Below are 25512 nucleotides of genomic sequence, written 5' to 3'. Positions count from 1 at the left end.
TACAATTCATTTTGTAACTGTATTCCTCAACCATGAAAAGGTGTAAGCTCCATGCCCTGCCTCCACACCCTCAATGCTCTCTCCTACGCTCACCGCAGCCCTCCATGCACTCCTCTGATACCAGTCTCTCAATAGGTGTTCCTAAACCTCTAACTGCCAGATGCTAGAACTGGAGGACAGGGGATGGCTCCTTGGATACATTGCCCTGTTCTGTTCATGTCCTCTGAAACACTGGACACTAGCAGCCACTGTCAGAAGACAGGCTACTGGGCTAGATGGACCATTGGTCCAACTCAGAATAGCCATCCTTGTGCTCATGCCCTCCCCATCCATCCCAACTGCCCCCACGCCCCCTCCCCCAGCCCAGCCCCTCCAGGCGCCACCCCCCCGCCCCCTGCCAAGCCCCTCCCGGCCCTGCCCCACGCCCCCTCCCCCGACCCAGCCCCTCCAGGCGCCACCCCCACGCCCCCTCCCCCCTCCAGGCACCACCCCCACGCCCCCTCTCCCGGCCCAGCCCCTGTCCCCACGCCCCCTCTCCCCCCGGCCCAGCCCAGCCCCCACACTCCCTGTCCCCTGGCCAAGTCCCTCCCGGCCCTGCCCCCACGTCCCCTCCCCCGAGCCAGCCCCTCCAGGCACCACCCCGACGCCCCCTCTCCCGGCCCAGCCCCTCCAGGCCCTGCCCCCACGCCCCCTCTCCCGGCCCAGCCCCTCCAGGCCCTGCCCCCACCTGCGGATGGTGAGGGCCCGGAAGCGCGGGTACCAGGCCGAGAACTGGCAGTGCAGAACCTGCTCCTTCTTCATCGTCGCGGCTCCGAGTCCGCTCCAGCGCCCGGAACCCTCCGCCCAGGCCCAGCGGAGCCGCCCGGAACTCGCTCCCTCTGCACCAGCCAGGGGACCCGGCGGGAGCTGCCAGCGGATGCACAGGGGCGGAAGGAGCGGCAGCCGAGACCCGGAAGGGAAACTGGCGCGGGTGGAAGGTTGGGGGTCAAGCGATCCCTGCGCGAGGCTGGGAGCGGGCAGTGAGCGCGGAGGAGCTGCCGGCGAGGGTCCCGGCCAGCCAGTCACCGCGCAGCGGGCAACGGTCAGAGGCGGCTGGAGGGAGGGGCCGCGCCGCGCCGCGCCGCGCGGAGAGCGGGTGCGCCCAGGGCTCGGGCGGGAGCTGGATGGGGCGGCGGGAGACGGGGGGTGGCGTCATGGGGGGGAGAATAGGGCAGTAGGGACGGGGGCGGCATAACGGGGGCAGGGGCAATGGGGCAGTAGGGACGGGGGCGGCATAACGGGGGCAGGGACAATGGGGCAGTAGGGATGGGGGCAGGGATGGGGCATACTGGTGGGCAGGGGAAATGGGGCAGTGTTACGGGGGAATGGGGCAGTAGGGACGGGGGTTGCATAACGGGGGCAGGGGCAATGGGACGGTGTTATGGGGGGAATGGGGCAGTAGGGACGGATGGCATAACGGGGGCCGGGGCAGTGGGACGGTGTTATGGGGGGAATGGGGCAGTAGGGACGGGGGTTGCATAACGGGGGCAGGGGCAATGGGACGGTGTTATGGGGGGAATGGGGCAGTAGTGTTACCAGCTTTGCCTGTTACTTTGGGGTATGCTCGTTTATTAGGTTTACTCTTCTTGGGAAGGGGGGGGGGTGTTCTGTATTTCTGCCAATGTACTACTTGTGTTCTCATAAGGCGCTCTACTTCTCCCTGCTGCAAGTTCCCTCCCAGTGGAGCTCTCCTGAAGGGCCTGGGTTCTTCTAGTCCAGGGGTGGCCAACCTGTGGTTCCAGTGTCACATGCGGCTCTTCAGAAGTTAATATGCGGCTCCTTGTATAGGCACCGGCTCTGGGGCTGGATCTACAGGTGCCAACTTTCCAGTGGGCCAGGGGGTGCTCACTGCTCAACCTCTGGCTCTGCCACAGGCCCTGCCCCCACTCCACCCCTTCCCCGAACCTGCTGTGCCCTCGCTCCTCCCCCCACTCCACTCCACCCCAGCCTCCTGCACACCACAAAACAGCTGATCGGGAGGGAGGAGGAGATGCTGATTGGTGGGGCTGCTGGTGGGTGGGAGGCGCCGGGAGCGGTGGCGGGAAGTTGATGGGAGGCTGCTGACGTGTTACTGTGGATCTTTGGCAATGTACTTTGGTCAATTCTGGCTCCTTCTCAGGCTCAGGATGGCTACTCCTGTTCTAGCCCCAGAATCAGACAAACACACATATATTAACAGAGCGCGTCTGAGAGGACTGGGTTAATCAGCACTCCCAAGCTGACCCCTTACATGGCCCTGGACTCAGTAGGCTCAGTCAAGCAGCATTTCCAAGCTGTCACCCTCATAGGCCCTTGGATTCAGCAGGCTGCGTTGAACAGCACCTCCAAGCTGTCACTCTCATATGCCCTGGGCACTGCACCAGAATAAAGTACGCCTGAGCAGGCTGAGTCAAGCAGCATTTTCAAGCTGCCACCCTCATATGTCCCAGGTTCAGCACTATCCCCACTTTCATGTTACAGTTGTTCTGGTAGTAACCCACTTGATCAGCAAACCACACAGGACTTTTGGGCACTGCAGGGATCTTTTAGCTTAGGTATGAGGAGCATTGCTGCAGGGCGAATGAGGAAACCAAAAAACACCCACGAGGGGTGGGGGGATAAAGAAGCAACCAGCTTAATCATGAAAATTATTTAGTGCCAGGTAGTAACCATAGGGGAGCCAAACAAAACAGTTATAATACACCTCTACCCTGATATAACACGAATTCGGATATAACGCGGTGAAGCAGCGCTCTGGAGGGGCAGGGCTGCACGTTCTGGCGGATCAAAGCAAGTTTGGTATAACGCGGTTTCACCTCTAACATGGTAAGATTTTTTGGCTCCCAAGGACAGCGTTCTATCGAGGTAGAGGTGTATTAAATCTAACTTAAACTTGATTATAAAAGTCAAGTTTAAGAAAACTATATCTGATCATACAAGTCAGTGTCAGAAGGTTATACTTAGAGAGAGCTGGGTTCTCACCACTCTGTGAAGCTTGAATTGATCAGGGGTCCCAGGTGGTGGTGGTAGCTGAGGGTCCAGAGTGCTGGAGACAGGCAGAGCCCCCAGCATGATCAGTCAGGAGAAGATGAAGGCCCAATGGAACTGATGCAGATTTTGAATCCAGGCATCAGAACACTTACTTGAGCATGGGTAGGATTTTTTGTAGAGAAACAACAATGGTTCAAGGGAAAACACTAGATTTGTTTGTGTAAACTGGTGGCTTAAGGGAGTATACCAAAGTTGTTTTGTTAAGAACATAAGAATGGCCGTACCGGGTCAGACCAAAGGTCCATCTAGCCCAGTATCTGTCTACCGACAGTGGCCAATGCCAGGTGCCCCAGAGGGAGTGAACCTAACAGGCAGTGATCAAGTGATCTCTCTCCTGCCATCCATCTCCATCCTCTGACGAACAGAGGCTAGGGACACCATTCTTACCCATCCTAGCTAATAGCCATTTATGGATTTAGCCACCATGAATTTATCCAGTCCCCTTTTAAACATTGTTATAGTCCTAGCCTTCACAACCTCCTCAGGTAAGGAGTTCCACAAGTTGACTGTGCGCTGCGTGAAGAAGAACTTCCTTTTATTTGTTTTAAACCTGCTGCCTATTAATTTCATTTGGTGACCCCTAGTTCTTGTATTATGGGAATAAGTAAATAACTTTTCCTTATCCACTTTCTCCACATCACTCATGATTTTATATACCTCTATCATATCCCCCCTTAGTCTTCTCTTTTCCAAGCTGAAAAGTCCTAGCCTCTTTAATCTTTCCTCGTATGGGACCCTCTCTAAACCCCTAATCATTTTAGTTGCCCTTTTCTGAACCTTTTCTAGTGCTAGAATATCTTTTTCAGGCTAGACAATGGGAGCTGATCTTTCCTGAATATGGGTGGTGTTCCTTGGAGGGAGCTCACAATACAGTTAGGGAGCTTCACTATTTTGGATACCAATAAAGGATTTATTACTAGAATTAGTCTGATAATGAGCTGGGAGTAATATAGTTACTATGGTTAGGAAGGGCCGCATCACCAGTGCCAATGCTGCTCCTGTCTCCTCCACCTGCGACTGTATCCAGACAGACAGGCTAACCATGGATGCCTCTATGCATATCCTGATGTGGATTTGCAGAGACCATGGCCTGCATTTCTCACTCTCAGAAAGCCAAGCTAGGGTGCTTGCTGGTGGAATGTCTCAGGAAGCAGATGGGAGAGCTACAGGAGGAGGTGGCTAGGCTGAGGATCATCCGTAGCCATGAGGAATTCCTCGAGAGTATTCACATGGAGACATCCAAGACTGAGGAACTATCCAGCTACAGAGGACTGCCATCACACCACCAGGGGAGGAGCATATGGCTCTGTCACAGGGAGGACACTGGGTTACTTCTGCCAGCAGGCAGTGCTCCACCCCTGCCTCCAACCCATCCACCATGGTGATGGAAAACTGATATGCTGTCCTGGCAATGAGGAATCACCCCCAAAGGAGGAGGAGAAGCCACGTACCCTCTGCCCCCCATTATGCCACCCCCCATCCCCCCCAGACTCTACCCTATTTCCCCTGCCCCCTCTTATGGCATCCAGGACCGGCTCTAGGCACCAGCAAACCAAGCACTTGCTTGGGGCAGCACATTTTCAGGGGCACCATTCCGGACACCTTTTTTTTTTTTTGCTTCGGGCGGCAAAAGCCTAGAGCCAACCCTGGCGGCAGCAGCAGCGCGTCGTGCGCAGGGGGTGCCCTGGGGCTGCTGCGGTTCGCGCCTTGGGGGAGCAGCACCCATACCTTGTGGCTGGGCTGGGCAGGCTCCAAGCGCGGGACACTTAGGCTGGGGGCCGCCCCGTGGGGCACATGGAGCCACCTGCAGATGCCACAGGGCGGCCGCCCCCCAACGTCGCAGCCGGGGCTAAGCGAAGCGGCCTGAGCTGCCCAGGGACTGCAGCAGGGCCATAGAGGATGTGGCATTGCCGTGCAGGGCCTGCATCCCGCTCTCCGGGGCTCCGTTCCCTCTGGGGCTACCCTGCCCTGACTCCTCAGCCCCCTGCCGGGGCGGTCCCCCAGCTCTGCTCTCCCGGGTCTCGGCCGGTTCTGGAAGTGGGAGCCCCGGGTGGAGGGACCCAGGAGCCCCGCTACTTACCCCGACCTGGCCAGCGCCGGACTGGCTGGAGGCGAGGGGGGAGCAGGTGGAGTCAGCACTGGTGGGGGGGGAGCCCAGGGCTGGGGTGGCAGGGGGTGCAGGTGGGGGAGGGCACTGGTGTGGTGGGGGGTGAGAGCCTAGGGCTAGGGTGGGGAAAGCCAAAAATTGTTTTGCTTGGGGTGGCAAAAAACCTAGAGCCGGCCCTGATGCCATCCCTGTCGCTACTGCCCCATTCCCCCTGTAACATTGCCCCATTGCTCCTGCCCCGTCCATTCCTACTGTTACCTGTCAGTTCTGTGTTCTTGGGGAACCAGGGTGCAGTACCCAGCGTGCCTGACTCACAAAAGACCTTCCCCCCCTGAGCCTCTGCTTGAATCAAAACTGATCAGAAGACAGACTTACAAAAGCAATGAAAAGGCAGAGGAGACACACCTAAACCCCTGGGATAAGGATGACAGGATTAAGGAAACTCCCATAGCCTCATTTGCATCCGAGATGGGACAAGGAGGCATCTACATTAGCATACAGAATGGAGAACAGAGATTCCAAGGCAAGAACTGCAGGAAACTGGGACCAGAGAAGCACTGCATGATGGGGGATATCTGCTACAGACTGTATCCCTCTCAGACTCCTGTTTGCGGTCCCTTGGTTGCTTAGCCTCTGGCTTTTAAGGCCTTCTTTCCTAGGTCAGCCCTACCCCCTCGTTAATCACACAGAGGGAGGGTGATCACAAGGCTGATCAAAGATGATCCAGGGAACAGTCCCCAGACACACAATCCTAACTGAAAATAACTGAATTAACCTGAAAGAAAAACACAAACAGCCAAACAAACTCACTCACCCCAAAGTTAGTACTCACACCTTGTTCATTCAGCAGGGGGTTCTCCTTCTCTCCCTCTCGAACTCCCTTTTGTGGTCCTCTGTTCACCAGAAGGAGATCAGGCTAGATGGTCTAATGATTGCTTCTGGCTTTAAGAATCTTTGCATTTACCTAATCTGTGAATAATCTAATTATATGGCCCTGTAACTTATTTTTTAGGCCTCCCAAAATTATCAAATAATCATATAACGATAGATTTTCCTCCTCTTGTCTTACTCCAGTCAGCAGGGTCTGGATTTTATTCACTGTGTGGTCATGTTAGTTCTTCAACCTATACTGCCCCTATCTACTCACCTTTCCAACCACACTCCTTATTCCCTTTTTGTTTCAGAGTGGTAGCCGTGTTAGTCTGTATCAGCAAAAACAATGAGGAATACTTGTGGCATCTTAGAGGCTAACAAATTTATTTGGGCATTAGCTTTCATGGGCTAAAACCCACTTCATCAGATGCATGGAGTGGAAAATAGAGTTGGAAGCTATATAGTCAGAGTACATAAAAAGATGGGGGTTGCCTTACCAATTCTAACGAGACCATTCAATTAAAGTGGGCGATTATCAGCAGGAGGAAAAATCACTTTTGTAGTGGTAATCAGGGTGGCCCATTTCAAACAGTTGACAAGTTGTGTAATGACCCATCCACTCCCAGTCTTTATTCAGGCCTAATTTGATGGTGTCAAATTAGGAGTGGATGGGTCATTACACAAACTAAAAACTATTTCCCCATCCTAATTTCCCCCCCTACTGTTACTCGCACCTTCTTGTCTGATCAGAATGTAGAATTAACAGTGAGACCAAACTCACTCCTCAGGTAAGCAGGTCTGAATTGAGCCCCAGGAGAGGTGAGTGGAGCAGATAGCGTGACAAATTTAATGTCCTATATTACTAGCCGTAAGAGGCAAGTGGACAGGACTAGGTGGACCTAAGTTTCTGCCCATGTTTACAGGTACGTATCAGCTGTTAGGCTGAGAATACAAGCTAAACCTGAATTCATAATTTAAAAAAAAATTTTTTTTTAATTAATTCAGGATCTTAAAATTGCCCTGCTAGCCATAAGCATTACATTAGTGGCATTCATCTAATCCTGATACAGGACTACATATTGTTGTAGGTGATAGTACAAGAGACCATCTTGTTCCAGGGCTTTGGCATGATGTGTGTCCATAGATCTGATGCACAAATACAATGCAGCTTTAGACCAGCTTATTTTCCATTGCAGTTAATTTTGTTTATTAATCTTTAACTGTGTTGCTGCTCTAATTATGACAGTATATGAATCATAACCCTCAGTGAGCTAAAAGATATTTCAGTGTTTTGACACCTGAAAGTCCTGGTTCCATGCCATCTGCAGAATGGGGAAATCTGACACTTCTTTCAAGACCTTGTCTAAATGTCCCTCAGAGTTATTGCACCAACTAGTGGAAAATATCAAAACTGCTTAAGCAGGGACACTGACCTGAAGAAAACCTCAGTGTGTAAGCTCAAAACTTGTCTCTCTCACCAACAGAAGTTGGTCCAGTAAAAGATATTACACTTCACCTACCTTGTCTCTCTAATATCCTGGGACAGACATGGATACAGGAACACTGCATATGTCTAATCTCTATCATTGCCTCTTTCTGAAACGGTTGTGAAATAGAAGGAGGCATTTTCTGTCTATTTTGGATTCTGATATTACTAACCATTCAAGCTTAGTTTATTATAGAATGTATGTGACATTTTCCTTGCATCTCTTTGCTGCAGGTCTCACTTAACAATAACTTTAAAGTCTGAGTCTTTTTTTTTTTTTTTTGTGAAAGATGCTTTGGCTTCATCCTGCAGTCATTAAGCTGGCAAGGACTCTGTTGGCTAGGATGGTGCCTCCTCCTGGCTACTCTGGGGATTAGCTCCCTCCAGCTCTGATGCCCTCTTCCATCATCCCACCCTCACCACAGCCCCACTTGCTCTATAGGATTCTATGCAACTTCTGTTTGTAACTCAGCCCTCCAACCACCTCACTATAGAGTCCCCCCTCTTCCGGGGTAACAAAATCTCTCCAGACCAGCCATCTGGCTGCCTTTCCAGGCCATCCTTTAATCTAAGACTATGCCACTATCCCACTGGATGATAGGGGAACCCAGGCCCACTCACTACTCCAGGTTCCAGCACAGCAATCCTCTGTCTCATGGTCTGCTTATGCCAAGATCCCAATGCTGTTTCCCTCTGCTCTTTCCTACTTTCCTTCTCTTTCTCTGTGGTTCAAGTCAGGTGCCCAATTCTCAGGGAAAGACTGTAGCCTACTTCCCCTACAGCCCACTTCTGTTCTCAGTTTGCTGGCTTTGTACAAGGCCCAGCCTATATCTGCTCAGCTGAGCGTCATCTTCTGCTAGGGCTTGCCTAGCCTGTCTAATTCTTCCCCAAGTGCTGCCTGGTATGTTAATTAGCCCCTTCCTAGCAACCTTAACCCTTTCAGGTGAGGTGTGGCATGAAAACTCCATCACAGACCCCATCAGACCTACGAGTCTCTCTGGCCTGAGTATGGATTGTAGATTTGGGCCTGTAATAAATTAGTTGTGTTTCTGTAGTAGTAGTAGTATTGTATGGCGTCCTCCAGAATATGTAACATGCCTTGTCTTTGTAGGCCTGTGCTAGGGGAGATGTGCCACTGTGCATATACCCAAGAAAGCTGAGATAAGCACATGTCCAGTACTTTAAAAATATAGAACGGATTTTGTGAAAGAACAAGCTAAAGTCAGATGTACAGCAGGCAAGTGCTGTGCAAGCTTCCCAACCCGTTGGTCATTTCTCATGATCGTTATCCAACACAGCCTGAAGTTGGGGGAAAGACTCCTATTGGCTTCGCTGAGCGTTGGTGTAGGCTTATAAACAGTAAATAAAAAGCTATTAGGTCATCTCTTCCACCTCATTGCCAATGCCGGATTGTTCCCCAGTGGGTTTTTTCCTCCCCTTCTGCTTTGTCCTGTCTGTTATCTCATTTCAGTAGTAACCCTGGGCTTCCCTTGAAGAGCAGCTTCTCTGCTGAACTATATGATAGTTTTGTGATGTAGACAAAGCACCAAACATTTCACTGACTTGAACCCAAGATTTTAGTGGTAAAAATGCACAGCTCTGCATCAGTGTGCTGCCTGGCATGTCTTCTGCTTTAGAACTAGACAGGACAAATTCATTGGCAAATGGATAATCCTGCAGTGCCTCTTGAGTGGGAAAGTGACTGAATGACCTAAATTAATATTATTATTTTTTCCTAGTCTAATTGCTGAGATTCCTCAATTCTCAGCAGTGGTGGTTTTCACTCTGAATTCCCTTTGATATTTGGGGTTAATTCCTTAACCTTACCTATGCCATGCTTTGTCCCCTAGGCCAGTTTGCATGCTGTGGCAATAGTTTATTGAGCTAAGATTCCATTGAGAGCAAAGTAGCACTGTGACTTAAAATGGGCAACCCTAGTCATACACCCTGGCAGGCATGGCCTATAAATACCGTGGGGCAGCTCCTCAGCTGGTGCAAATTGCTCTAGCACTTTTGCAGTCAGTGAAGCCATGAGAATTTATGTCATCGGAAGATTTACCCCCATATGTCTTAGCAGCATTCATGATATTTGCAAGCTGATGAGTGTGTGTATGATCTTAAATGTTAATGAAGCGTGTTTAGGAGAAGGATTTGTTAATTCAGCATGCATGGATGAATGGTTTGACTTTACTCTGAAGGTAAATATTAATTCTCTGTTTTGTAGTAGTGTGGACTTTGTGCAAGAGACATCCCTGAAAATGGAAAACAACGCAACCACAGAAATTCTGGAATCTACTAGACCATCCATCCTTAAAGAAGAGGTATACACTTTATATATTTATATTTTATATTTTTAACAACTAATATAGCATTTATTTAAGGCTGCTATTGAATGTTGGAAAATATTACATCTGTGCAGAGTGAGAGAACCTTACACTATGTAGTGTGGTAGATTTATGAACATGGGGCTTTTGTCCTCAAGTCATTACAGTCGAAGTAGGTGACATGCAGATGAAAGATGAGGATCTTTCACCTTAAAACTATCATAGAAATTACACAAAGGTTGTCTAGTGCATCTCCCTTTTCCCTCAGACCCGCCCTCCTCAGGCACAGTTGTTCCTGACAATACTTTCTAGGCTGTTCAGGGTAGTTTTGAATGTCTGAAATAATGGGACTTTCATCACTTCCCTGGAGAGATCATTCCACTGTAACTGAACTCACTGCTTTCTGATATCCAGCCTACATTTTCCTTTCCTTAAAGATGACCTGCAAAGGATTTTTAAAAATTGTGTGTGCGCCTTTTTTTTTTTTTTGCTGCTTTATGGTATATAAAGAGGACCTGACAGGTTTAATCCTTTCTCTAAAATGTTTATTAGCCTTTGGAGTTAAAAAGGACTTTTAAACTGTCGTATTAAAAATCTCTTCCCCTTTCGGTTGCTCAGCTTTCATTCTCTTGATGCTTTTGTTGTCATAATTTCATTAGATCTCCAGTCACTATAGTTTTCCATGGCAGAAAAGACCCAATTTTTTTACGTAAATAAGCAAGTAGAAAAACTTTAACATTTCAGGGGGTTTATTTTTCAATGAAGCAAAACTGGGCACAAGCCTTTTCAGGCTACTTTAATTTCAGCCTATTACTCCTCAATCCCTTTTGCTATTCTAAATGATTCTTCTTCTGCTTTGTCTTTTGTACCCTCCAAATAGTGGGAGCAGGTTGTAGCCAGCTCTAGTATATTTCAGGTCATTTGTGTTTCCCTGTGCCATGCTGGTTTTCACCAGACTTCTTGTGGCATTGTTTGAGAATAGAAGTTACAGCCCCTCTGCCCACGACCTTTTACTAAAGCAATTGTGTACTTCTGATTCTGGGTCACCTAACACTGGATACAGTTTCTCTCTAAGGCACCTGCTGGTTGTGCCCTCTAACTGTTTCTGCAGTCAGGGTATGTTGGAGAGGAGCAGATTTTATTGGCACGTAACAGCAATAGAGAGAAGTCCCAAATAGAAGGTGATTGAAACTGAACATGCTTAGCTGAATGTTATGTGAAGCGTCATTAGCTAAGGTCTAAGCAAAGGATTTGTCTCTCACGGCATAAAGCTTTCTCTATCAGCTGGCACAGAGTTTGACCGTGCATCCGACCAGGCATGTGACAGCAAAGTTTCTTTTTCCTTTATAGGTAACACTGAGGGCTTTGTAGTTCTCCAGTAGCATGTAATTCACCTGGGCTTTGGGGTGGATTCTGGAGCATTTAAATAACAACCACTCTCAGGAGGTGCTGGATGACCTGTACCCTGTTAACTATTACATTGGATTGCCTCTTAATTGTGGCTTTTGGCCTCTGTTGGTATACCAGACATTCTTATGACAGGTATCTTGTTTTACTACATACATGGCATCCCCTTTTGCCGCCTCCTTTCTCAGGTTTGGATGTGGTCCAATTCCTGGTAAATTTAGTCATTTCTTCCTCCCTCACGCTTTCTTGGAGCTGACTGATATGGTTCTGACTTCCGCCATTCTCCTCTTTGCTATTTAGCAATGCCGAGATAGATACCGGGGTAATTATTTGCTGGGTTTGCTGTCTATGCAACATTGTTGGGCCACAATCAATAATCAGGGCCTTTGTATCTTCTGCAAAGTTTAAAAATAATTGCTCAATCCCCATTAACTCAAAGGTGTAGAAATCTTTGGTGGTTTTTTTTTTTAATTAAAATATATAATTCCCTTGGTTTGGGCTGCAACTGCAACATGATTTTCGTCTCTTCCTATTTTGGGTCTCATGCAGTTTATTCTCTGTATGCCTTAGGAGTTAATTCAAAGCAATAAAATATACCTGGGGGCTTGCAATCCTGTCTTATATAAGTCTGCATGCTTCCTACATGTTGCACCTTGGCAAAGGAATTAGAAACTTCACCTTCTCCATTCCTGCTACACTGTTGTGATCACAAATCATCCAAAAGCCCTTGGAAAGTATTTCTGTCTTCCTGTAATTCAAGGATAACTTAGAACAACCTTGCAAAATAACCATGTAAATTTCCAGGCACAAAATCTACTTGGCCACCTTTACCATGGTGATGGAGAAGCGGTTGATATTTTGTTTGCCCCTCAAAATAACTGACTTGCCCCAGGCAAGTGGACAAGTAAAATGCTGTAAGATGGACTTAGAATTGGTTTTAGGGATGAAGTGAGATGATCCATTTCCATTGTCAGTTACTGAATTCTTAGGTTACTGGTGGCTCAGTCTCTGTCTCTTCATTCTGTGCTTGTTTTTCTCTCTTCACATGCTCTAGATGTTGCAATTCTTTTTTGGGCTGCATTCTTTTTCTCTTTCTAGCAGGAGTTTCTCCAATTTCATGACCTTTGTGGCCAGATGTCCCATATATTCCCAGGCCTGGTCTACACTACAGAAATTTGATGTACTAGCCACCTGAGACTACACTGGCCTCTAGAGAGTCTTCCTGTTTATCCACCACCACAGTTCCCTGCTTCTGTCAGGTTTTCTCTCTCCTCACAGCTTGAGAGTGGAGTGATCCTGGTTCCCAATGGCTAATCGGAAACCCTTCTCCTCTGTAGCTGCCAGTCCTTCTCTCTGACCTCTTGCTGTTCCCAGTGCCATTGGTTTGGCATTATCCTGCTGATGTAACCTATCCCCAAGCCTCCCAGTCCCGTGCAGGATGTTAGAAACAAGTCGTCTGTCTGCCGTCCCAGCAGCCATTTAATTAGCAAAGACTACTCCACCCTTACAGTGCAAGCCATAATAAATGAGAGAAACAGCAAAACTAACATCTAGTTCCACCTCTCCTCAAGGGACCACACACAAATAGGCAAAACACTAGATGGAGGGAAGTTAAGAATACCTCTGCTCGGCAGAAAAGCCCACAGGCACCTGGGTTGCCGTGGAGTTGATAGTAATGATAATGCATAGAGCTTTTCATTGGTAGAGCTCCAAAGGCCTTCAAATCAGGTAAGAATCACTATCCCTATGTTACAGATGGGGAGAATGGTGACAGTCCCAAAGTGAATCAGTGGCAGAGTTGGGAATAGAACCAGTTCTCCTGACTCCCAGATCTCAGATAACTGGGCAGTCACAACCCCCATCATGGCTAACGCCCATATAGGCAAATTCTCCATACCCCCTTTTCACACAGCTGAAACCAGCCCCCTGCTAGGGGCAAGGCATTGCCTTCCTGTTTTATTTTAAAGATTAGGGCTGAGACTTTCAAAGCAGCCCAAAGGCGTTGGGCACCCAAATCCCACCAAATTTCATTGAAACTCCTCTGAAAATCCCAGCCTAACTGTACATACACCACATGAGTTATTTTCAGTTCCTATTTCAAGAACTCCTCAGTGCATGCATTACAGCTTCCCCTCCACACTGAATTTGCAACTTATCTTTCCAAAACAACAACAAAATTGCCCAGCAAATCTCCATGGGGACAACGTCCCAACTTGTTTAATTTATTATTCTTTGTTAGGCAATCGCAGAAAGAAAATGGGTGAAGCTTGAACAGACGACCTACGTTGATCCCTCAGGTAAAACCAGGTAATTTCCTTGCTGAGACATTTTAAAATTCTTGCAGTTCTTCCCAGTTTCGCTGTCTGAGGCAGCCAAAGGCTATGGAATGTGAGCACCTATAAACCAATTACTTGACATACTGGGCTAGATTACCCCTTTGACATTAATGCAGTTACTCTGAGGAAGAATCAGACCTTTTTTGTTGTTGGCCTATGTGTTAGCAGATATACTTTATCCTGTAGGTTAATACCTTGGATTTGGTCCATGTGTTTATCTTGCAGTTCCAGTCATTTGCAAAGATGCTGTGCAGACCTAATGCTGCAAGGTTTTAACATGCAAACAGATGATTATCAAGAGCTTCCTTTGGTTTTTCTGGTCCTTCCCAGAGAACTCCCTTTCCCCTGTTCATGGCATGATGTCTGAGACTGTGCAGGGTCTTGCATACTGTTGGGATGCTACTGTTTGGAGTAGGGGTGGTCTTGCCTGCTTCTTACCCTCTCATTCATATTCTCGGGCCTGTCTAATTCTCTTCATGTGTCAGACAAATCTATCTTTTTAATTAGTCATGATGACTGGAAATGACAGTGCTACCTTATTTTCCTTCTTCCTAGAGCATTGGGGTCCCTTCTGATTGCTCTCTCTAAAGTCTCCTTCCCCTTTAAGAGTAGCCTCAAGAAGTGGCAGTGATTGAGGCCTGTGTGACAGGTTTATTTTTTGTGTCAGTCCCATCACTTACTTTTGATATGCAAGAGAGGCTGTGTCATTTTTTACTTCTAGTTACTAACAAGAATGGGTAACTGAGCTAGGCGCTTTCAGAGTAACCTGCTTTAGTTTCACGTAATGATTGTTATGCATGAGGCAGACAGAATGTAAGCATTTGCTTATTGCTTTTTCCAGGCAAAATTAGCCAGTCTATAAAACCTGTCTCTTCTATTTTATGTTGCAGCTCTTCTAAATACATTGACCTGCTGACTTAATTTCACCTCTGTGCTTCAGTTTCCCCATCTGTAAAATGGGGATAATGATACTTGTCTTCCTTTGTAAAGTGCTTTAAGATCCATGGATGCAAAATGCTATATAAGAACTAAATATTATTAGGGCTGTAAATTAATCTCAGTTAACTCATGCGATTAACTCAAAAAAATCACAATTAATTATAGTTTTAATTGCACTGTTAAATTGAAATTTATTAAATATTTTTGGGGTTTTCTACATTTTTCAAATATATTGATTTCAATTATAACACTGAATACAAAGTGTATAGTGCTCACTTTATATTTTTATTACAAATATTTGCACTGTAAAAATTATAAACAAAAATAGTATTTTTCAATTTACCTCATTCAGGTACTGTAGTGCAAACTCTTTATCGTGAAAGTGCAACTTACAAATGTAGGATTTTTTTTGTTACATAACTGCACTAAATAATAAAACAATGTAAAACTTTAGAGCCTACAAGTCCACTCAGTCCTACTTCTTGTTCAGCCAATCACTCAGACAAACAAGTTTCTTTACATTTACGGGAGTGTGGAAGTAGAGATTGAACTGACAGAGATTTGTAGGGGATCCTAATGCATGACAGTCTCTGTTAGCAAGAGTTAGGCTAACTGTAACCCTAATAACGTGAGATTTGTAGAAGTGAGGATTGTGTGAGGCAAGTGGAAAAGAACTGTGTGAGAAGTTGTTTTGACCTTGTGTAGATAATACGAAATGTAGACTGGAGTCTCTTAAGTGAGAAAAACAAGATATCAGGATGACCTATGTATAAACAAAATGCAGCTGTTGCTTATTATTGTCTGTAACAAAAGTATAAATGCTGCTGTAATTGTCTACCTGTTGAGAGACCTGTCTAGGAAGGGGAGACCCTATGTCCTAGTGCACTCTCTCCCTGCTGTAGCTGCTAAACAGAATAAAGTATCTGACTTTGCTGTACCCAACCAAAAAGTTCAGAGGGCGTAAGACCAACAAGGACACACGGCCCCACGGGCAGTCCTCCTCTGATACCCCAATAGAGATTTCAAAAGGACTCAGACCTCTCTTGTGGCGCCTTGGGTGTTCGAAGGGGAACAATCCGTAGCAGCTGCCTGTCTCAGTAGGCGTTGCCATCCCGGATGAGCCCCCAAATTGTCGGAGAAAAACTTAGTTCTCACTTTTTGGTTGGGTGCAGCAAAGTCAGATACTTTATTCTGTTTAGCAGCTACAGCAGGGAGAGAGTGCACTAGGACATAGGGTCTCCCCTTCCTAGACAGGTCTCTCAACAGGTAAACAAATCCCTGTCCGTTCTTTCTCTACTTCCACACTAGATAATGCTGCCCGCTTATTTACAATGTCATCTGAAAGTGAGAACAGGCATTCACATGGCACTTTTGTAGCCGGCATTGCAAGGTATTTATGTGCCAGATATGCTAAACATTTGTATGCCACTTCATGCTTCAGCCACCATTCCAGAAGACATACTTCCATGCTGATGATGCTCATTAAAAAAATAATGCATTAATTACATTTGTGACTCAACTCCTTGGGGGAAATGTATGTCTCCTGCTCTGTTTTACCTGCATTCTGCCATATATTTCATGGTATAGCTGTCTTGGATGGTGACCCAGCACATGATGTTCGTTTTAAGAACACTTTAACTGCAGATTTAACAAAACACAAAGAAGGAACCAATGTGATATTTCTAAAGATAGTTACAGCACGCAACCCAAGGTTTAAAAATCTGAAGTGCCTTCCAAAATCTGAGAGGGATGAGGTGTGGAGCAAGCTTTCAGAAGTCTTAAAAAAGCAACACTTCAATTCAGAAACTACAAAACCCAAACCACCAAAAAAGAAAACAACCTTCTGCTGGTGGCATCTGACTCAGATGAAGAAAATGAACATGCGTCGGTCTGCACTGCTTTGGATCATTATTGAGCAGAACCCCTTCATCAGCATGGACACATGTCCTCTGGAATGGTGGTTGAAGCATGAAGGGACATACGAATCTTTAGCACATTCAGCATGTAAATACCTTGCGATGGCAGCTATGACAGTGCCATGCGAATGCCTGTTCTCATTTTCAGGTGACATTGTAAATAAGAAGCGGGCAGCATTATCTCCTGCAAATGTAAACAAACTTGTTTGTCTGAGTGATTGGCTGAATAAGAAGTGGGACACAATGGACTTGTAGGCTCTAAAATTTTATATTTTATTTTTTGAATGTAGTTATTTTTTGTACATAATTCTACATTTATAAGTTCAACTTTCATGATAGAGACTGCACTACAGTACTTGCATTTTTCAATTCACCTAATGCTATTTCTTATGTTTTTTACAGTGCAAATATTTGTAATAAAAAATAAATATAAAGTGAGCACTGTATTCTGTTGTAATTGAAATCAGTATATTTGAAAATGTAGAAAACATCCAAAAATATTTAAATAAATGGTATTCTATTATTATCATCAGCGTGATTAATCATGCGATGAATCAAGATTAATTTTTTTAATTGCTTGACAGTTCTAAATATTTATTTATTGTCCTAAGCAACCACCAAAAAAACATTTTCTAGCAAGACTCTCTCTCTAACTAAAGGTGAAACAAAATTGAGACTGAGACCTTATGGATACTTTCCAGTGATCACTTAGAATAGTGGCTTGCCTCATGGCAGTTGCTAATCAGTACCATTCTCACTGTATGTTGCATGTTTTGCTTTTGAATGAAAGTAGCAAAGTTCCAAGTTGGCTATTTGTGTGGAAAGCATGTATATTTAGTACACTTCCTTTTTTAGGATTAACACATCCACTTTCTCTTCTTCTTACCCAACAGAATTTGGGAAACCGTAAAGCGTACTACCAAGAAAGAGGACAGTTCAGCTGATGGTATGGCGACAGTTACATTTTTGTGCATAACTTCTTCTAATATTAATAATGATGAGGTGGTCTGCTTCCATAAATGGCAACAACTGACACAATAAAAAGATGCAGAGAATTGGAGTAAAATGAAATGAATAGTATAAATCATGTAGAAATATGGGCTGGATAAATGGACTATAAGGTGGATAGAAAGCTGGCTAGATCATCAGGCTCAACAGGTAGTGATCAATGGCTCCATGCCTAGGTGGCAGCCGGTATCAAGCGGAGTGTCCCAAGGGTTTGTCCTGGAGCTGGTTTTGTTCTATATCTTCATTAATGATCTAGAGCAGGGGTGGGCAAACTACGGCCCGCGGGCCACATCCGGCCCGCGGGACTGTCCTGCCCGGCCCCCGAGCTCCTGACCCAGCCCGCCCGCGCTGCACGGAGACACGGGAAATCGCAGCGCCTGTCCCGGGCGCAGCGGCCCCGATCGGGACCTGGGCAGCTCGCAGGGCTCGCGAGAAGCAGGACACCGCCCCGCCGCCGCTGGCTGGGCCCCCCGGCTCTGCAATCAGAGATGCAGCGCTCGGCTGCTCCTCTGCCCTAAAATCCAGCCTCCCTCCCGGCACGGGCTTGTCCCTCCTCCGCACACAAAGGCTGGTGCGGGAGGCAAAGTCTCGGGAAAGGGTGGGGCCGGGGAGGCCGCAGGAGCAGGGGGCAGCGAGATCCTACCCGGGGCCGGGAGAGCCCCGCAAAGGAGGCACAGACACCGCCCCCCCCTGCAGCTGCCATAAGCGCCAGTGAACAAACCGGAGCGCTCCCCCCTTGGTGTGGGATACACTCACTGCCGGCCCGAGCCGCTTCCTCCTTCCTCCGCTGCACTCAGGGGCGGGAGGTTTCGGGTTACAGCGCCCCGGACCCACCACAGCTGCCGCCAAGCGAGAGGCCCGGAGCAACTGCCCGACCCTCCTCCCTCCGTCCCTCCTCCTAACCTTCTCCTTCTAGCCCCCTTTCCATATCTCCTCCTAATCTCCACCATCCATTTCCCTTTCACATTTTTTCCATCCAGCCTCCTTTTCACATCCTACTTTTTCCACCACCTCTATCCATCTCTTTCCATCCCCTTCCTCTTCCCCTGTCAGGGGATGGGGAACTGGGGGGGGGGGGGGGGAGGGTGGGATAAGCATGGGAGTCCCAGGTGGCCTGTCGGGGGCGGGGGTGTGGATAAGGGTTGGGGGGTAGTCAGGGGACTAGGAGAAGGGGGGGTGAATAGGGGGTGGGGTTTTGGGGGGCAGTTAGGGGTGGGGGTCCTGGGAGGGAGTGGTTAGGGGACAAGGAGCACCGGGGGTTGGATGGGTCAGGGGTCCTGAGGGGGCAGTCAGGAGGCGGGAAGTGAGAGGGGGTGGATGGGGGCAGGGGTCAAGCTGTTTGGGGAGGCACAGCCTTTGCTATCCGGCCCTCCATACAGTTTTGCAACCCCAATGTGGCCCTCAGGTCAAAAAGTTTGCCCACCCCTGATCTAGAGGATGGTGTGGACTGTACCCTCAGCAAGTTTGCAGATGACACTAAACTAGGAGGAGTGGTAGATATGCTGGAGGGTAGGGATAGGATATGGAGGGACCTAAATAAATTAGAGGATTGGGCCAAAAAAAGTCTGAGGTTCAACAAGGACAAGTGCAGAGTCCTGCACTTAGGATGGAAGAATCCCATGCACTGCTACAGACTAGGGACCGAGTGGCTAGGCAGTAGTTCTGCAGAAAAGGACCTAGGGGTTACAGTGGACGAGAAGCTGTGTATGAGTCAACAGTGTGCCCTTGTTGCCAAGAAGGCTAAAGGCATTTTGGACTGTATAAATAGGGGCATTGCCAGCAGATTGAGACACATAATCATTCCCCTCTGTTCGGCATTGGTGAGGCCTCATCTGGAGAATTGCATCCAGTTTTGGGCCCCACACTACAAGAAGGATGTGGAAAAATTGGAAAGAGTCCAGCGGAGGGCAACAAAAATGATTAGGGGTCTGGAGCATATGATTTATGAGGAGAGGCTGAGGGAACTGGGATTATTTAGTTTGCAGAAGAGAAGACTGAGGGGGGATTTGATAGCTGCTTTCAACTACCTCTGTGGTACCAGATGATGGAACAAGGAGTAATGGTCTCAAGTTATAGTGGGGGAGGTCTAGGTTGGATATTAGGAAACACTATTTCACTAGGAGGGTGGTGAAGCACTGGAATGGGTTCCTTAGGGAGGTGGTGGAATCTCCATCCTTAGAGGTTTTTAAGGTCAGGCTTGACAAAGCCCTGGCTGGGATGATTTAGTTGGGGTTGGTCCTGCTTTGAGCAGGGGTTGGACTAGATGACCTCCTGAGGTCCCTTCTGACCCTGATATTCTATGTATATAGTGCCATGGGGCATGTATGGTGCTGTACTGTTGATCAAGTGTAGCTTAGGAGTAGAGCCTCTGCCCCAAGGAACTTACAAAAATCAGGGTACTGATTTGTGAGTAATCACATTGTGTCGTTAAAAAGAACAGGAGTACTTGTGGCACCTTAGAGCATAAGCTTTCATTGGATGCATGTAGTGGAAAATACAGTAGGAAGATATATATACACAGAGAACATGAAACAATGGCTGTTACCATACACACAATAAGGAGCAGCATAGTCTGGTGTGGTATGTAGATTGTAATGGATTTTTTACTTTGTCCTTTTGCTATGATGTCCATCTGTTTGCATTTGGAAAGGAAGATAATGTGTCTCTGTATCTGCGTGAGTTTTTTCATGAAGTTGATGGATTTCCACTCCATACGGCTAAATTCAGTGCCTTGCATAATGACAGGTTTCAGAGTAGCAGCCATGTTAGTCTATAACCGCAAAAAGAACAGGAGTACTTGTGGCACCTTAGAGACTAACAAATTTATTTGAGCATAAGCTTTCGTGGGCTACAGCCCACTTCATCGGATGGCTGGAGTAAGAACTGCTTGCATGACTAAGAGTTGCAGGATCGGGCCTTACAGCAAAATATTGCCAGAAAATGGATTCGTGGTCTGGGGAAAATCAGTGTCTGAACAAATATTTGATTTGATCACTTTTCCAATGGGAAGTCAGTTATGGTCCTGGGCAAAGGATCTGCAGCTTCCAGTTTGGAACCTGTTGTTTGGACAAGGGGACCAAATTCAAGTGGAAAGAGTGTTAAGATTGTAGTAGCAGAGGGAAGACTCTAGGGTACTTGATTGGAGCTGTTGCTTTCAGACCCAGAGTTCCTGATGGTTATTAGGAGTTGAGATCATCCAGCAGAGAGCAATAAATTAGTCATCTTTATCCCTTTCAGTGCAATTTTATTTTTCAAAGTCAGTGGAAGTTGAGGGTGCTCACAAGACATAAGTGTCAATGTTTGAACTACTCACATGCTGTGTTTTCATTGCTCTTTTCTCTATGCTGGCAGGTGTATCAGTTATACCTGTGCTACAAAGAACTCTCCACTATGATTGCATTGTCCTAGTGAAACAATTCAGGCCTCCAATGGGAGGGTATTGCTTGGAATTCCCTGCAGGTAGGTAACAAAAATCTGAAGATGAAATTCACAGAATGTATGTGTAGTTTGTCCATCTTGTAGATTTCAGTGTGTTGTGTCTTTTGGATTCCAAGATCAGTGGTGGTTTCTGTACTAGAATACAGGCTGTTGAGAAAGAGGGATATGCAGTAATAAAAAAAATGTGAAATAGCACAATGTCAGATTTTATTTGTAGAATCTGTCCAACCCAGTTTTTTTCCCCTTTCCCTCCCATCTTCCACCTCCAAAAGAGGGAAAACCCTTTGTGAGCTTGGCATTGGCATTCTCATTGTGAGAGATGTAATTCCTTTTGGAAGGAGGCAGCATGATTTGGGGATAGGAGACAGGAGTCCTGGGTTCTGTTCCTGGATCTGACACTGACCTCCCAAGGCCAACGATACTTTACCTTCCATTGTAAAGCTCTCTTAGATCTAAGGATGGACAATGCTGTAAAAGAACTCAATTTTAACTATTTTTAATGTAACATTTACCCCACAGGCCTCATTGAGGGAAATGAAAGCCCAGAAAGCGCTGCCTTGCGAGAGTTGGAGGAAGAAACGGGGTACAAAGGGGATGTCGTTGAATGTTCTCCAGGTCTTTGTTGTTTCTTGACTACCTGACTCAGAGCCAATCCTGCCCCTCTTCATGGTCACAGAATGCCCTAAATTCAATGAATCTACGATGGGTCTGCTGTTCAGGATGGGGAGGGTACAGCGAGGGAGTGTGCACTCCCACAGTACCACATGGCAGCACCCCAGGACAACACCAAGGAGCCATAGACATAGTCTGTGTGTCTGACAGATGCGGATCCACTGGATAAAACCCCAATACAGAGGGCTATAGAAACAGCTTCACTGTTGCTCTGAGGCATGTGGGGGAATGATTCTGCTCTTAAGGAAGATCCCCATTTACTCACGCTCTGCTTATGGGGCCAAAATTTGGTACTTGGTACAAAAAGTTCAGTAACTTAAAGGTCTGGCATCTTGTAATTAAAAGGTCTAGATGCCTGGACTTGAGTTGACTTCTTCTCCAATAGGTTTAAGTGGCTCTCTTGAACCTACCTACTGAATGAATAGCAGTTGCATCATGCAGTCTCTGTGCAAGTCATCCTCATTTCAGCTGTCCAAAGGAAGGAGAACTCAGGTTCTCTCAGAGCTGATTAGCAGGAATGGGGAAGAAGGAAGTGCTGCCTGACATCAAAGTCCCCAAATCCTTTGCAGCCAGCATCTGTATTTAAATATTTTGTGCTGCCTGCCACAGAGCAGAGGCAAAACTGGGATTTAAGGAGAACCTTTATAAAGGGGGAAATGCTAGGGAAGAAGTGGGAAGTCTGGACCATGGATTTGAGCTTGTTGCTATTAAGATTGAACTTTGCCCTTCTACTTTTGCACAATCTCCACAGACTGGAGTGTTGTGTGTGTAACTGATGGCAAAACTGGGTTCTTAGTATAGTTTGACTAGGAGCCTGCAGTTTAACCTTTGAGGTACAGTGAATGAGGAGAATGTTTGTCACTGCAGTAGAAGTGATCAGTAGGTACTAACACAAATATGAAAAAGAATCTATGTGCATTTAGAAGAGGAGACGGTTGTGGGAAGAAGCACTTGTAAGTAGAGCTGGGTGAATAATTTTTTGGTTCAATGGCAGTTCTGGGGTGGGGTGGGGAATCAGTTCAGATTGAAGCGCGTCTGAATAGTTTTTGGAATTTTCAGTGAACTGAAAAAATTCATTTTGGGTCTGTCCAGAGCAGGGATTTGGACCTAGGTCTCCTAACTCAAGTGCACGCCTCAACTACTGGACTAACAGGATGCAGCAGCACAACTACTAGAGCTCCTTCTCCTCCTCTGGCTGTTTTGTGAATGGCCAAAACTGTGTGCGACTCACAAATAGTTTTGGGTTGACCTACACTGCATTTTGTGGCAAATAAACTTTGTCCAAAACATTTTGCCCAGCTTGCCTTGTACGAACAAATAACTAACCCAGACTTTTTGCCTGGCTTTGTGATGCATGCTGGTGAAATTGCCTGCTGAATAAGTTTTCTCTTATTGTATCAAATAGATCTGGGTGAAAGTCGTGGTGTTTAAAATGTCCGGTAGTCTCGTCTCTTCTTTCTCATCATGAACATCCTTTACTTTGTAGCTGTTTGCTTGGACCCTGGTTTGACAAACTGCACAACGCACATTGTGACTGTCACCATTAATGGAGATGATGCTTGTAATACAAGACCCATGCAAAAACCTGGTGAGTCCAGGACATGTACAGTATTCAGTTTTTATCTGTCTCATTGGAGGGACCGTCCTCGGGCTCAGCAATACAGGATTCTACTGAACTCTCTAACTTCTGTATGAGCTTTTTGGGCCTCATCCACCTCCCACTAAAGTCAATGGAAAGGTTGTCACTGACATTTGTGGGTGTTAGAGCAGGAGCAGGCACTAAGCTCCAATGTGGGTCCAAACTTAGTTTTCTTTGTGTTAACACTTTTCTTTCTTCTTGTCTTTACAGAGGAAGGAGGTATGTTGCTCACTTAACTTCACTGTGGCTCGGAGCACAGCAAGTATGCTTCAGCTATACCGGATGTCACTCTGCAGGCAGGAGATATTTTCTCAACATCATTAGGATCACAGTCCTGATGGTGACACACTGTATCGGCTCCACTGACTTCAGCGCTCTTTAGATCAGACTTGAAATTCCCAAACAATTGTACCACAGACAGGTCTAAGGAGGGGAAATTTCAGTTGAAATGGTCTCCATGACCTATCTAGGATCAGTTCCTCAGCTGGTGTAAATTGGTGTAGCTGTATTGAGGCCTGTCGATCTGGCCCCTAGACTGAAACTCTGCAATTGTTAATCCAGATAGGGGGAACTGCTTGGGTAGTTATAGGCAAATAAGCAATGTCGTGCATTTCTCAAGCATGTCTGCCCCTGTGTGGCAGGCAACATGTCAAGAATGAGCCCTCAGTTCTCAGATGTCTGTCATTCTTCCTCCACTCTGTGAAGTTAAAGGTTTGTGGTCTCTCTTACCATACCAAGTATGCAGGCCCAGGTTACATTAACATTTCAGTAGTGAAGTATCTGATCAGATGGACCAAATAGGGGGAAGGGGAATAGCATCTGTCCTTGCAGTACAGTGGTTCCTGTCCCTAATGTGTCACCATTCTCCTAGCTAGTTCTGTAGTTATTTCCCAAGTTACTTCCTCAGAACTGCATTTCAAAGGCGCCTTTGATCTTGCCTGCATCTTCATCAGCTGAGCATGGCCGTGTGCCTGGGTGATAATGGTCTCTGGCTGAAGGGTGAACCTGAATCCAGTTCCTTGTCTGCCTTCCATCTGAGTTTAAAAAGATGGGAATGAAATATACTTCTCTCAATATTAACTGAACTCTATATCAGATATGACTTGACAGATTAAAGACAATCCTTGTAAAATACACAAATTATCTATTTAATTTTTTTTGCTAGAATTTGTGGAAGTTGTTTCACTACCAAAGAATGATCTACTGCAGAGAATTGAAGGTAAGAACACTTATTTTCTCTTGCACATTAAGCTAGTTAATAAAAGCTTTGAAAATTTCTTAGCTTCTTCACACTTACTGTAAATCAACCCACTTCTTAGTCCCTGTATTCCAGTTTCTCTGGAGATCTCTCAGCCTGGGAGACTTATAACCATTTTTAAAACCAAAACCATCTACTCTCAATTCTGTAATCTGGAAAACTTGCATATAACATGCCATGTATCAGGTGAACCTTCAAATGAGGTTTGTCTTCCAGAAGGGAATGTTCATTAGCAATCTATCCAGCTGCAGTCTTGTTAGAAGCAATTACCAGTGCAATGCCTGTTCCAGATAGCCTCCTACATCAGAGTAGCTACCCATTTCCACCCTGAGGCTTATCCTTTGTGCTTCAAGTCCGTTCATATGCTTTCTTTAATTCACTACTACTAAATTAGTTAGTAATAATGCTCCAGAGGACTAACATGTCACAAGACTTTAAAGGACTAATGTCTTATAAAAGAAATATGGTAAAGCCTCCAAAATTTTTAAACGTGGCCTGGATTTGTTCTGATACTTCCCGCATTCATGCTACTTGTCAGCCTCTGTCTTGAAGTCTTCAGAAGTTTGTTTTTAATTTCTTACTAATAGTATGAATATGAACTTGCTTTTGCCCGTTATGTCTGTCCTGTCCATGCCTTTGTTTGGAATTCATATTATTGGTTGGTTTGGGTGTTTTGCAGAGCTAGTGGCAGAAGACCATGTTTTAGTGGATGCCAGAGTTTACGCCTATGCATTGGCACTGAAACATGCAACACAAAAACCCCTCCAAGTGCCTTTTATGAAGTTCTAAGGCTGCATACGTAACCTTGTGGAATACTTCCAGGATGGAGTCAAATGGTCAATATAGACTTGGAAACTGTATGTTTTCCTACAATAAAAGGTCCTGTAGATTACACACAGTATTAAGCAATCATAGTTCCAGGAAAGATTGCTTGAACCTATTTGTACTATATAAAGTTTTTCTCTAACTGTTCAACTTCTAACTCTGATTGGAAATTTATCCTTTGCAGAAGAATAAAAAGAATCATGACCTGGTTAAGA

General features: G+C 46.3%; 2 protein-coding genes across 5 annotated transcripts in view; one reads left to right on the top strand and one right to left on the bottom strand.

The window, feature by feature from the left end:
- The window catches only part of CDC123 (cell division cycle 123), a 74004-nt gene extending 73042 nt beyond the window's left edge, over positions 1-962 (bottom strand). Inside the window, exon 1 of the mRNA XM_045029083.1 lies at positions 728-962. Coding sequence (XP_044885018.1) covers positions 728-801 — 74 coding nt within the window. The 5' untranslated portion in view covers positions 802-962. The remainder of the gene's footprint in view (positions 1-727) is intronic.
- On the top strand, positions 949-25512 carry NUDT5 (nudix hydrolase 5). 4 transcript variants are annotated; one of them, XM_045029066.1, is made up of 10 exons: positions 949-1081; positions 9760-9856; positions 13506-13573; positions 17351-17403; positions 20817-20924; positions 21423-21518; positions 23062-23163; positions 23425-23433; positions 24380-24433; positions 25152-25512. In XM_045029066.1, exons 2-10 carry the CDS (start codon positions 9794-9796, stop codon positions 25259-25261), a joined length of 663 nt encoding a protein of 220 aa, XP_044885001.1. In that variant the 5' UTR covers positions 949-1081; positions 9760-9793; the 3' UTR covers positions 25262-25512. The 4 variants fall into 4 exon arrangements, with proteins under 4 accessions (XP_044885001.1, XP_044885009.1, XP_044884983.1 ...); XM_045029074.1 differs by having other exon boundaries at positions 963-1081; positions 9763-9856; XM_045029048.1 differs by lacking the exon at positions 949-1081 and adding an exon at positions 9435-9642.

The sequence above is a fragment of the Mauremys mutica genome, chromosome 1 (genome assembly GCF_020497125.1).
Source record: "Mauremys mutica isolate MM-2020 ecotype Southern chromosome 1, ASM2049712v1, whole genome shotgun sequence".
NCBI classification, from domain to species: domain Eukaryota; kingdom Metazoa; phylum Chordata; order Testudines; family Geoemydidae; genus Mauremys; species Mauremys mutica.
The sequence above is the reverse complement of the archived record's forward strand: the minus strand, read 5'-3'. Positions and strand labels throughout refer to the sequence as shown.